The following is a 13,804-nucleotide window of genomic DNA, read 5'->3' as shown; positions in this document are numbered from 1 at the left end:
AAATATTCTGTGTTTAGGTTTGATGACTACATTTAAAATTTTGTTTCATTTTATAAAAATGAACAAATAAATATTGCCTATAGTAAAATAGTCTTCAATATTGCATTTCTCATTTGGAATTAAATGGATATAGAAAATATTTACAGAAAATCCAGTCATTTCCCAAAGGGTTTTGTCCTTTTCCTGACAGTAAGTTTGCTTTTTCTTTTTGATTAGAGACACATTTAAAAAACAACAACAAAAAAAACCCACCCCCAAAAAAAAACCCAGCTAAAAGAAAACAGTAACTAAAAAATATGCTTTTTCTCATGCTTGTAAAATACATGAGAGATTTTATGGGGATAGGAATATTTATCGTGACTGGCCAGTTACTGAAATTGGCACACTGTACTTCTGCAGGCCACCTTTTAAAGTATATATTGCTTCTGTATAAATTCTGAAAACGTCCTCAGTTTTGTGTCAGCTTTAGATAATGTTTGTTTTCTGTGAATAAAATTGTAGTTTACCACAAAGCCAGGAGGGGGAGCACAAAGCCTCTTACTTCCCTGCATTGTGCCATTACTGTAAAGGTGGTATTTAGATTTTTACAATAACAAATCTATCAAGAACTGTCGTCTTTTCCTGCATAAATTTTATCTGATCAGAATATCTTTTTAGTATATGTTCAGTTGGGAGAAGTCTTAAAAGAAAAAGTAATTTTTGAAGATGATGTGTCTTCATTTCCAGTGCTGTACATGAAAATTAACAGCTGGTGTCTCTGATTAATGCACATAGCTCATCCAGTATTATTTACTGGAAACTGTAAATGGTTGTTTTTCTAAAGCTTATTATCTGAAAGCAATACAGATGCAAGCGGAGTGAAATAAAGTGAGAAGCCTTCCATATTCCACATTTGGCCCAGTCCTGGTAGCGTGCCACTACTGGTGGTTGCAGTCCTGGCTGTGCTTTGTAATTTGCAGCCGCTGTTAAATTGCCTGATTCCAAAATGAGAGCAGGGCATTTTTTTGGCAGCAACAGGGGCAGCAGTGCTTTTATATACATCTGAATGTTATTTCCCACTGCTCCTCTTTAATAAGCATTTCCATCCCATTTTGTTGGAGGTGGGCAGCAAGAAACTGATATCTCCCAGAGCCAATTTTCCTTTAGAATGTAATGTAGAGAAGTTTGCCAAATAATTTAGGCCCCAGAGTGGAACAACCACAGAAGTATTCTAACAGTGAGGGAAAACCTGGCTGGGATCATCTACAGTGCTGTAAACAGAGATTAAGTTCAGTCATTTAGAAGCTTTGAAGTGGAGAGGGGAGGAAAAAGTAAGTATAAAATTATCATTTTGTCTTCAAAGTTTTTTTATTTTAGTGTAATCATTTTTTCTTCCCCATGATATCATTTTGCCATTATACTCTGATATGAAACATGATATTTTTATGTGAAAGGTTATTTCTTAAGTGCAAGAAAATGCTCTGAATTCAGTGGTAGTATGTTAAAAATTGCAAATGAAGATCTCTCTTTGGCCCAGTAAGAGTTGTGGAATAGTGCTATAAAGATACATTTTTGAGTAGTTTATGTTCATCTGCTAGAAATAATTTAACTGTTTCTTTTTGAAGACCAAGCAACAGTTGATACTAAATCTGGCAGCTGTGTGCAGTTGTACAATGCTATATGTCAGCCCAGCCACCTATCAGTGCGCTTGTGAAACTCAGAGACCTAACTGGTGCTCAAAGGCACCAGTGTTCTTCCAAGGGAGTATATAGCTGCTAAATCAGCATCCAGATCCAATCGAACCAGTACTGATCTGAGCAGCAGGTATTGAAGGGAAGTGCTGTGTAAAAAGTTCAGAGTTAAAGACCAGAAGAATCAAGACAATGAAGAATAAAGATGGGGAGAGTGGAAGGCGGAACTAGCAGACAGGAAGGCAGAAACAACGGAGATGCACACTTGGGACCCGCGTTAGACTAGCTTTGTCTGGAACTTCAGGGCAAGTTGTTGAGGTTTTCTCATTAGACTATGAAAAACACGTGAAGAAATCCTGTGGAAACAGGAAGTTGCTGTTGAAAATGAACTCCTGTGTCCTGACCATGTGATCCTCCTGGCAAATTTCAGGAAACTGAGTTTGCAGTTTTGCCTACTATTCAATATGGCTATAGAAACTGATCCCATAGTTATGGCTACTTCAGGAATACTTCTTTCTTCAAATGGTCGTGTTAACATAGTGATTTTCTGCTCCACAGGTCATCTCTGTGCACATGTACTGATTTTTTTTTTTTTTTTTTTTTTTTTTTTTTGAGGGGGAGGGCAGTGTTTTAGCTTGACAGGACAGGTATGCTGGATTGTCTTTGCTATTCATGAGTAATTCAGAGGTAGACCTAGGTTTCACAATTTATTATTTGAGGAGTGTTGAGGAGAAAAAAATGACCCAATAACTCCATCAAATGATCAGGGTCTCAGTCTATATTTGTAGGGCTTATTGAATGGCCCCATCTCTGTGATAGTGGTGAGGCTGAAATCTCATAACTGAATGCGTCTAAGCAGTGCTGGAGCCCATGCAGAGCTCTTTGAGGTCACTAGAGCTGCTCACTGTCTTACTGATGTTTTTTGTCAGTCTGTTTGCAGGTCAGGGTTGACATATACTATGATACAGCTGAGAGACAGTATGTGTTCAGAGTATCCTGAAAAAGGGCTTACATAATTCCCCTTCACTCTGTCACAGCTTTGAAAGACCAAAGAGGCAGGTATTTTGTCAAGATCAGAATGGTAGTTCTGGGGAGGGGAGTAGATGGCTGGGTGTTTGTACTTGCCTACATTACTGTCGAAAGGAACTGGAGGTAAGTAGTGAGATTAGTTTTAGAAGGATGTGAAGTAATTTTGAATGATCAAGAAGCTATGAGTGGTGAATCTAGAAAAGCAGAGGTGATTGAGAAGGAGAAAATGCTGCTGAAAACAAGAAAACAGCAGAACTAGTCGTAATAGAAGTAGTTATTTGGTCATAGTTACTACAGTAAATGTTCTCAACACTTAAAAGAAACATACACATATAGGGTTATGACTGAGAGCTTTTAAGTGGGAAGAGGATACCTTAGAAGGCAAGTGGTGTAGTTTAATGTATTAAACTTTATATCTGCAGACCTACGCTTGGATGCCACCTGACTGACAAATGCAAATGACATTACTAGCTGCGTGCGAAGGGCTATATGACCATCCAATAAACCATCACACACTCTTTTTCCTTTTTTTTTCTTTTTTTTTTTTTTTTTTTTTTCCACTTGTCCCCAAGCACAAATGCAGTCCCTATTCACAAGCAAAGCCTTGTGATAAAATACTGAGGGCAGCTGAAGCCGGGATTGCAGTACATTAGCTGAGCTGAGTTTGTGTCAGTGTGCAGTGACGGCTGTCAAGCTGGGACTGTTTGAGTTCTGTCCTGTGGAGCCCTACTGGCTGTAGGAAGCAGCAGGTGTGGGCAACAGTCTCTTTCTCAGACAAGGCCTTTGATTTTGAAGTACAGTATAGAATATGTACTGCTGGTGTGTCACAGGCAGATTACTCATTGTTACCTGTTGATCTTTCATTTTATATTTCTAGCAAAAAGCTGTCTTATGAAAAACTGCTGGTCAAAGCCTGCTACTGGGTATCATTCTTTGCTTTCCATCTAAGCAGGTGAACAGGAACTGGTAGTAATGGATAGCCTATGTGTAGGTGGTCTCCTTTCTTGGGTTTCCTCGATTATTCTTACTGCTATTGTTAGCAAGAGGAATCAAGGAAGAAATATGAAGAGACTGATTCCGAGCCTGCAGTTCATTTAAGTGTCTCTGCTGATATCCTTGGCATTATAAGTTTGCAGAACACAGTGATTTCTCTGTGTTAGATCCTCAAAATGACTTTCCTAATGCCTTTTGAAGCTTTGTAATTTGAAAGGTGTAACAATATACATAAGGTAATTTAGAAGTTGGATAAAGAAAATACTTCATTTTGAGGCATCTATGAAGCAGCAGTACTAATAGAATGAAATAACACCTTGCAGGGATAAATGTTTTGCCTAGATTAACTAATTCAGCCAAATTAAAAGCAACTTTTTTCTTCTTAGAATGATTAAAATACAGCATTCTAGTGTAAAACAGAAACAAGCAGAAGGCGTAATGTTTAGCTTTATATCTGTAAGAACCCACAGTGATAAGCTAGTGCACTTCTACAGTGTAGTTCTTTCTCTGGGAATCTTCCAGAATTTCTTGGAGTCCTTGTCTTTATTTAACAATTGTCCAGGTCAAATGTTGAAAGGAAGCAAACAAAGTCTGATGTATGGAAGGGTGCTGGTTGTATTAAGTAGGTCACCCATCTTTGTATCTTTAACAGGTGAATAGCAAAATTTCTGCATCTTTTGCATTCTTTTGCTTTTATTAACTGTGAAGTCTGTGAGAGTTTCTTTTACTCTTAGGGAATCTAACAAACTTTGATGTCGCCTTCAAGTTTGGTTCACTGCCGGCTTCCTCTGTGTGTGTGAGAGAGAGAGAGACAGAGAGATATGCATGTGTAGGCACCCACAAAGAACTCTTATTTACATAATGTAAATGCCAGTAGTGAATAACATCAAAGATACATGGTTTTTACTGTTAGACGATTTCTCTTTGTCTTGTAGCAAGCTGAAGTGCGGTTGAAGTGTCTTCTGGGACTGCAGGGAATTTATAGCAGAAAAGAACTTGTTGCCAGGATGGATCTCTTTACTAGCAGATTCAAGGTAAATAGATTACTGTTTGCTATTTTTGAAGGCTGTGTTGGGTGTATACACAGGGTCTGATATATCGATCAGAGCTGATCTCCCCACTCTCTTGACTGACAGGAGTTTAGAGTACTGCACAAACAGCCTGCTTGACTGAGTAAATGAAGGAGTTTCCCTCTGTTTCTATGGAATTTTCTGTTTGACTTTAGTTCGTGCACAAAATGCTGCTAGCATGCACTATGGTCAATTATTTCCACCATTCATCCAGAATAGTCCAGATTTTTTTACAGGATCTTTGTCATCTGCCAAAGAATTTAATACTCTAAAAGAGCTCTTTTTTTGCTGGATTAACCTTTTAGATACTGGATTGACTGACCATATATAACACTGATGTGGGAATGGCTCTCTTGATCTATCATATCAGTACGAATCTTGAAGAAGGATCCATTATCTCCTTTCTGAACAAGTCAGATAGTATGCTGTAATTTTTAGAGCTTGTTCTGTGACCATACTGACCCTGTATACTGCCTTTATCATATTCCAACACCCTGACTCATTTAAGAAGTAAGCCCCTTACTTGTTTTTAATTCTGCCCTTGGTAATGGTTTAATTGGCTACTCTTATCCGATGGGGCTGCACCTTTTCAGTATTTGAATAAGAAAGTTCAAATTGCTGTCATTGATATCTCAGTCCCTCTGAATCAGTACATAATGCCTGCATGTGGTGGTAATTCATGTTCTTTTTGCAAAAGGTGTAGGGCTTATCTGTATGTCAAAGCAGTTGCTAATAGTAAAAAAATACCTATAGCACATCTGCAAAGAACAAGAAGTAGATTAATATTGGTAGCTTAAGAATAAATTATTCAGACTGAAACTTGGGTATCTAAGATTAACCCGTTTTTAAACAGTTACATGACAATCCTTTATTTTTCTGTCTAAAAGAAGGTTGCTGTAAGCTGCCAGCTGCAGGATTGGTATTCAAAGACTGATGAAATAGCTCCAGTCTGTTTGTGCTGTGATCTCCCTCTTTGTGGGGAATGGATGGATATATGTAAATGGATTAGTGCAAACTCCATCCCCAAATCAAAAAAAACCCAAACACAACAACTCCTTCCCATATAAACAAAAGAAACCCAAACAGCTACACAGAAAATGGGGACTGACCTGGAGTCTTTCAAGGTTTAAATCATGCTTTCTCAGTGATGGCCAATGTAATCATATAACCATCAATCCATTTTCCACAAGTGGGGAGTTTCACATGTTCACTCTGTTACCCTTGAGTGTTCAAACTCAGGATTCATGGACTTCCACACCTTGCAGCTGGGTTGTGAGAAAAAGGAAGAAGCAAAGTAAAATGAATCTAGAGATTTAGAAGTGATCTGTTAAGTGATAAAGCTGTTAGCCCCAAAACAAGCAAGTCCAAAAGTTTAGTATACCTTTAAAGATGTTGGCCACACTGAGGAGTGTGAGTGCTGGGGTACACAGGACAGGAAAACTTCCGCTGTTTTCTGAGATGTTTGCATGTGTACCAAGTTACAATAGTGTGAATTCTGGAAGTCAGGAATATTGCTGCTATTCCATGAAATACCTTTATGATTCAAGTCCTCATTGTCTTTCCAGCAAGGCACTGGCTTCTGTAATGTGTAGGTACACGCACTTTATTGTTGATGGGAGAAACTGTGTAATGCTTGTAATTTGAGGCTTACCTTCATTTAACATACTGAAGTGCGAGTAGTAACATCTTAGAAACAAGTTGTCAGTCACTTTTAATTTGTAGATTGTAGTTGATTTCTTGTGAACACAGACATTACATCTATTAAAAAATATCATATTACTGCATGATTAATTCAGTTAAAAAATTAACATGCTGTTAATTTTCAGGGGCTGGGGAACTACTTGGTAGTAATCAAGTTGCCTTATGTCTCTTAGGAAATAGCTGCTGAAATAAAAATAAATCTCTGCTCTACTAGTGTAGATGATCTAGCTGTAGCAAAAATATATGTTTATTGAGAACAAACCATGTTACATCTTATTATTGTCATTTTACATCCATTAGGATCGAATTGTGTCCATGCCTCTGGACAAGGACCATGAAGTAGCAGTTCAAGCCATGAAACTCTTGATGCTTATGTCACAGTAAATAATTTCTTTTTTAATTTACTGTATTGTTTTAATGGCAACAAGATCCAGATACAATCCTGATGAATCTTCCTGTAATCAGTTACATGCTGGGAAACAGTTGCTCCTGGCAGGATATGAGCTACAGTTAAAGCTGCTGAAGACATGGCATTTTCTTTCTATGGGAAATATGAGTGTTAAGAAAACCCTTAGAACCCTGAGATTCAATATGAAAATTACATTTTTATATCTTCATACTTCCCTCTGAAAGGAAATTCCACTTTTTCATTTTGGCTTTTCTCAAATAGAGCTTCTGCCTGTCTCAGGGGAAGTCTCCACCGAAGATGGGGTCTCCACCCCATCTTCTGTCCCAGGGTTTCCAGGCCTTGACCGGGAGCTCAGGGAACTCTGCTATCTTCCCTGTCTCCGCACCTGATGCGGGAAGCCTTGAACTTTGAGGCTATTGCTAGAATTTGAACTTTCAGATTCTTGGCTCCATGGCAGAGAACCTGGGAGTTATTGAGCCCACAGCAAACTGACAGAAAAGGAGCAAGTGTACGATATCTTGGTTTTGCTGAAGTGGAGAACCAACAAGAGAGTTGTTTGCTTGAAAATTATCCACCAGCCATAGATTTGGTAGGATAATGGCAAGCTGGAAGTGTGGGGAAAGATTAGACTAATGTTACAGAAGTATATGAATCCTATTCTGGTACATCCTTGAGCAGCATGTTTATTTTAGAAATGGCTTTATTTGCAAAATATGTGAGGAATAAGTTTTCTGTCCCTCTTTTTTTCAATGCAAAATGAGAATTAAAAACCCACTGTTAATTGTTGATACAGTTGAGGTATTAGGACTCAATAACCGTCCCTTCTGTCTCTGAGTATAAGTTGAATTCTGCAGATGCTTACTTCCATGAACAGCGTGGCGCATTGTCCAATAGCCTCGTGGGATTTGCTTTTCCACTTAAGCCAGAAGTATTGGTCATTGCTAGATGAGGATGTAGACCTTAACGGACCAAGTAATATTGTGTTGTAGGTATTTACGTTAAATGTCAAGTACATTTGCATACTGAAGTGCTGCTTTATAGCCTGGTCTCCTATCTGACTTCACGCTCCATTGATTTGAGTGGCATTTCTCTAGGCCTACTTCAACACAGATATCAGAACAGCATATGATTCTGTGAACGTAGTATGCTTTTCTGAAGGCTCTGCCATTGTTTGGGCCTCAATAGGAGTAGCTAGGGTTACATTGTTTCTGTGTTCACAACGTCCATTTCTACATCCCTTGGTTCTCCATGGCGTGTAGCTGTTGGAACAAAGCACAATGCTTCTTTCTATGTGTATAACGTGTCCCTGTGCTAGGAGGAGCAGCACACCATTGTTGAAGTACAAAGATGCTATACACCACTTACGGCTGCCCTTGTTCTGTATCTGAGCTAACAAGTGCTATATTGGCACTGCAGCTGTTTATCATCTCTGGCTTTATTATAAGGGATCATGTTCTCTTTAATGCAAGCTGCAGCTATAAAAGTTTGATCAATGTTCCTTTTTCCCTGAAGCAATTTTCCCCTAATTTTTCTTAAATATGATTTCCGATGTGAATAAATGCCTTCTAAAGTTTTCTGAATGACACTGTTCCATCATAACATGTAGTTTTCGTAAGTAAAATTAATACATTTTGATATTGGTTTTAATTAGGCTGTGTGGAGGCCTAGCAAATACATGCTTCTCTTTCTTTTTGCTCATCTGTTGCGTACCCATCTTTCTTTCTGTCCCCCTCCCCCCAGTTGCTCTGAGCCCTGTTGATTTGGCTTAATTATTGGGGTAATGAAAGTGGGAACTGGGGACTCAATAAGCAAATTCAATGACACATCTTCTCTTTGATAAGTCTAATACTGACCAGTCTATAAAACCTATGTGAAGAGAACGCAGACAATATAGACAGTCACATGTACAGACTTGTTAATAACAGCCTTCATCCAGATGCTTTTCTAGCAGGGGAAAAGCTTACGCGTATACCTACGATACTGTCAGAAAGGACTCGCTGCTGGCATTGCAGAAGCAAAGAAATTTCACGGCTATTGTGTCTCAAATAGGTCTGTCTCATAGCTCAAAACCGGTATCTGGATATTGAGCATTAATGCTGCTTGATACATGCAGTAAAGCATGAAATGGGGTTGGGGACAGCAACTCCCCTGCCTTTAAAGAATAATAAATGACCGCTTGCATAAATGGCACTTCTACTTGTATGCATTGAGGTAATAAAATTTTTTGTGACTTTTGTTATGCAATATTGGCTTCTCTGTGGATAGCTCATTTTTGTCATCTGAACATTTGGCAACTGAATTCTAGTTGCCGAACTTGCATTTTTAGTGAAACATGAAAGACCTTTGAGATAAGTTTCTATTTTTAAAACTACTGGCAAGAAACTCTATCTCATGAACTCCCTATGTTTGATTTGGAATCATGGACTATTTTTAATAAATAATATAATCTTAACTGGTCAGGTACTGACCTTTAGAACTTGTCTCTAATCTTGGAATAAATATTTTGTTGTTTCATGACACGTGTTGGCAAGAATCAAAGCCAGGAGTAACTTTTTTTCCCTCCTGTTAGTCCATTGGATGCTCTGTGACTTCCTTGGGGGAGAATTTACTATATCAATAACTCTCTTTTACAGGCTTCCATAATTGTCTTTTGGATGAGTATAGTAGCAAGACCTTGTTACCAATTAATTATTTTTGTGATGTTTTACAGTTGCAGTGGAGCTGTGCTCTGTGTATGTTAGTAACAGCTTTGACCATCTATTAGCCATGACTGCATTCCAGTCCTGTGGAATATATGTTGACCACTCTGCGTACCACTGGCCCATAAAACTGTTATGCTGGCCTTTGCATTCTCTCTCTTGCTAACTAGAGTGGCAGTGAAAATACTGATATTTTCAATTCACTTAGATGTGTTGCATTATTAAAAAAAAAAAAAAATCCAGTGCTGGTTCAAAACCCTCCTGCTATATATACCTGTTTGGTTTTGTTTTTTTTTTTTAAAAAAATCTATATTTGTATTTTCATCTTGTCTGTCTTGTGAATTGAGGATTTTTTTTCTTCTTGTTTGTTGCACGTTGTCTTAATTGAATGCCAAGGTCTTTGGGCTAGTAGATTTCTATTTTTACACAGTGTGATGCAATCCCAAAACTGAAATGAGCCTATAAGGTTTAGCATAATAGAACTTATTAATGGTACTGAATTATGCATAATTGTTAGCATTAATGTTGCAAAGGATCTGAGAGGGAATAAAACTAGGAAGGAAATAAAGAGGGAGAAAATATGAGTGACAATGAGACGCCAAGGAATCTTACTGAAAACCGTGCCCTTTAGAAGGCAAATTAGTTTAGTGTGCCTGCTGTCAGACAGTTCTCTTCATTTTTGTGTACGTAACTACCTAAACAAGTAGAGAGATTCTGGAAAAGAGCAGCAAAAGTAATTAGGTAGCTGTAGTAGATGAACAAGGAAGGGTTACAAGTGGTGCAGGTAGGGACACAAATCTACAAATAGCTTCAATATGTAAATAGTAAAGGGGGAAAATTACTTTGTATTACATTAGTAAAATGTAACTAAAATTAAACTGAGTTTTAAACACAAAACTCTCAAGTTTGAAATCTGGAAAAGCTACGTTAGTGAGAACTGTGAGTATATTGCACTTATTAAGGACTTCACATAAATAGTTTAAAAACTGTTTAATGGAGCTGATAAATACATTAGTTGTCACCACTGTGCTTTGACAGTGGCCAGTAGAGTTAATGCAACTTGAAAGTCAAGAAACTGAAGCTTGTAAGCTCCCACTGTCCTTCTTAGGACAGGAGGCCCAAGTCAAGTAGAGGTACATCACTGTTATGCTTAAAAATCTTAATCTCTCTTCCAGTTCTCAACTAGACTGGGAAGGATGCTTTAGTTTGGAGAGGGAGGGGCTACACTGTAGGGGAAACTTGAAAACTGGATTTGAAAAAGGATGCCATGGCAAATAATATATGTTACTAGTTCTAGTGGTAGATGTAGCTGTCCCATGTCAAGTAATTTGGTGTAATTTGTAAACAAAAGTGAAAGACCAAAATGGAACAAAGACATGTGCTTTCTCCTCTGTCTTATCCTCTTTTCCATCCTCTCAGGTTTATGCTTTCTTGGAAGTTACCTTCAGCAATTTTCTGCCATCATGCACCTCTATTCAAGAACCTTGAAATCTGTTCTGAAATCTTATCTTTCCTGTCTGAAGAGTTAACAAGAAAAAAATAAGAATTGCTTATCTCCTAAGGTTATGTCTCTTAACCAGAACAGCATACCATACAGCATCTAACGTGCATGTTCCTGCGTTCTGTCACAGCATAATCATAGAATCAATGTGCTGCAACATGCTAATCCTATTTTAAAGTGGGTGGGAAAGGACTCATATTATAGTGGCAACCTTGTTGTCATCTCTGTGATGACCAAACTGTCATCTTGAGATACCTGCAATGGCAGCAAGGTAGAAGGAGGGAGGTAACAGAATAGATCAGCTGATTTTTCTACTTAAAATTATCTCAGGCCTTAGAATACTTTCAACACGTATTTTTTGGTTGATAGAGCTCAGTGCACGAATAATATTTTTACAATCTATTGGCAGATTTGGATGTTTAACTTGAATTAATTTTAAATGTAGAATTAACAGGGTTTTTTTTTTATTTTTAATTGAAATGCTACCTTGGATTACCAGTGTCCCAATAATTTGTCTCAGATCTTTCCCTACACAGCTATTAAAAACAAAATGAATAAGGTGGCAAAACTTTGAAAAGTGCATCAGGTGTATTTTTATTTTACTGTTGTGATTGATGGTTATCCTTAGTATAAGCAATAGCACAGACCAAGAGAGACTACTCCAGCAGTCATGTCTCTTGCTTACAGTAAAGTGGAACAAAAACCAAGACATGAAATCTTTCAACTGGTGCCATATGCAGAACAAAATGAGTCTGTGATCTCCCCTTAGAATATCCCAGCTTCTTTGTGATATGTTCACACTGAAGTGCAAAGAAAACGGTATGTCATGACATTGGTATGTTGAAGGCTGTGCCTGTTTATTTTTAGGCACCTAAACACTGGCAGGCACTTCTGGCTTAACCTTTATCTGTTGCTTGGCATTCTGAGGGCTGCAAATTTGCAGCAGTTTTATTGCTGTGTTTAAAGTATTATTTCCATGTTTGATGATTGGCTTATGTATGCAAAAAAGAAAGGCACTCATTTACTGTGGTAGTATTAACAGCAGTGGTAGCAGGTGCAGTCAAGTGCTGCTACTTCCAGAGGCAAGTAAAACCCCTAAGCACTCATTTGAGTGGGAGTTATGAGTTTAAACCTTATTGTACCACAGAGTGTAGTGATTTAGCAGTATGTGAAAAGTAGTACTACATACAGGTATTCCCTCCCATTCAAAAGAAAAAAAAAAATCGTGTACTCAAGTGGTGTTGTGTCTGTCAGCCTGTGCTGCAAAGAAAATGAGTTGTTTTCCCCTTCTATGCTTCTGTGCCATTAGGGAGTGCTTCATACATGGCCAGAACTATTATCATAGAATCACAGAATCATAGAATCGTTAGGGTTGGAAGAGACCTTTAAAGGTCATCTAGTCCAATTCCCCTGCAAGAAGCAGGGCCATCTCCAACCAGATCAGGTTGCTCAGAGCCCCATCCAACCTGGCCTTGAATGTTTCCAGGGATGGGGCATCCACCACCTCTCTGGGCAACCTGTTCCAGTGTTCCACCATACTCATTGTAAACAATTTCTTTCCTATTATCTAATCTGAATCTACCTCCCTCTATTTTAAAACCATTACCTCTCGTCCTTTCACAACAGGCCCTGCTAAAGATTTTCTCCCCATCTTTCCTGTAGGCCCCCTTTAGGTACTGGAAGGCTGCTGTATGGTCTCCCCGGAGCCCTCTCTTCTCCTCCAGGCTGAACAGCCCCAAGTCTCTCAGCCTGTCCTCACAGGAGAGGTGCTCCAGCCCTCTGATCATCTTCGTGGCCCTCCTCCGGACCCTCTCCAACAGGTCCACGTCCTTCTTGTGTTAGGGGCTCCAGAGCTGGATGCAGTACTCCAGGTGGGGTCTCATGAGAGCAGAGTAGAGGGACAGAATCACCTTCCTCAACCTGCTGGCCACACTTTTGATGCAGACCAGGATGTGGTTGGCTTTCTGGGCTGCAGGTGCACGTTGCTGGCTCATGTTGAGCTTCTCGTCCGGCAGTACCCCCAAGTCCTTCTCCTCAGGGCTGATCTCAGTCCATTCTCCGCCCAGCCTGTATTTGTACTTGGGCTTGCCCTGACCTGTGTGCAGGACCTTGCACTTGGCCTTGTTGAACTTCATAAGGTTTCCATGGGCCTACTTCTCCAGACTGTGAAGGTCTCTCTGGATGGCATCTCTTCCCTCCAGTGTGTTGACCACACCACACAGCTTGGTGGTATTGATGAACTTGCTGAGGGTGCACTCTATCCCACTATCCATGTCACCCACAAAAATGTTAAACAGCACCAGTCCCAATACTGACCCCCGGGGAACATCACTTGTTACTGGTCTCCACTTGGACATGGAGCCGTTGAGCACAGCTCTTTAAGTACAACCATCAGCCAATTCCTTATCCACTGAGTGATCTGTCTATTAAATCCATGTCTCTCCAGTTTAGAGACAAGGATGTTGTGTGGGACAGTGTCAACTGCTTTGCACAAGTCCAGGTAGATGGCATCAGTTGGTTGTCCCTTATCCACCAATGTTATAACCCTGTCATAGAAGGCCACCAAATTGGTCAAGCACAATTTGCCCTTAGTGAAGCCATGCTGATTGTCACCTATCGCCTCCTTTTTTCCCATGTGTGCTAGCATAGTTTCTGGGAGCATCTGCTTCATGACCTGGCCAGGCACAGAGGTGAGACTGACTGGCTGGTAGTTCCCTGGGTCTTTTTTATTT

At 39.3% G+C, this 13,804-nt stretch overlaps 1 protein-coding gene across 5 annotated transcripts in view; it reads left to right on the top strand.

Moving 5' to 3' along the window:
- LOC104487020 (cohesin subunit SA-2) overlaps positions 1–13,804 on the top strand; it is a 60,231-nt gene that overhangs the window by 16,709 nt on the left and 29,718 nt on the right. For all 5 annotated transcript variants that reach the window (XM_086768732.1, XM_086768726.1, XM_086768719.1 and 2 more), the window contains exons 12-13: positions 4,628–4,726; positions 6,764–6,843. In XM_086768732.1, coding sequence (XP_086624858.1) covers positions 4,628–4,726; positions 6,764–6,843 — 179 coding nt within the window. The remainder of the gene's footprint in view (positions 1–4,627; positions 4,727–6,763; positions 6,844–13,804) is intronic.

This window comes from Chlamydotis macqueenii, chromosome 1 (genome assembly GCF_036417535.1).
Source record: "Chlamydotis macqueenii isolate bChlMac1 chromosome 1, bChlMac1.mat, whole genome shotgun sequence".
Classification (NCBI taxonomy): Eukaryota; Metazoa; Chordata; class Aves; order Otidiformes; family Otididae; genus Chlamydotis; species Chlamydotis macqueenii.
Note: the sequence above shows the minus strand (reverse complement) of the source record. Positions and strands in the feature narration are given on the sequence as shown.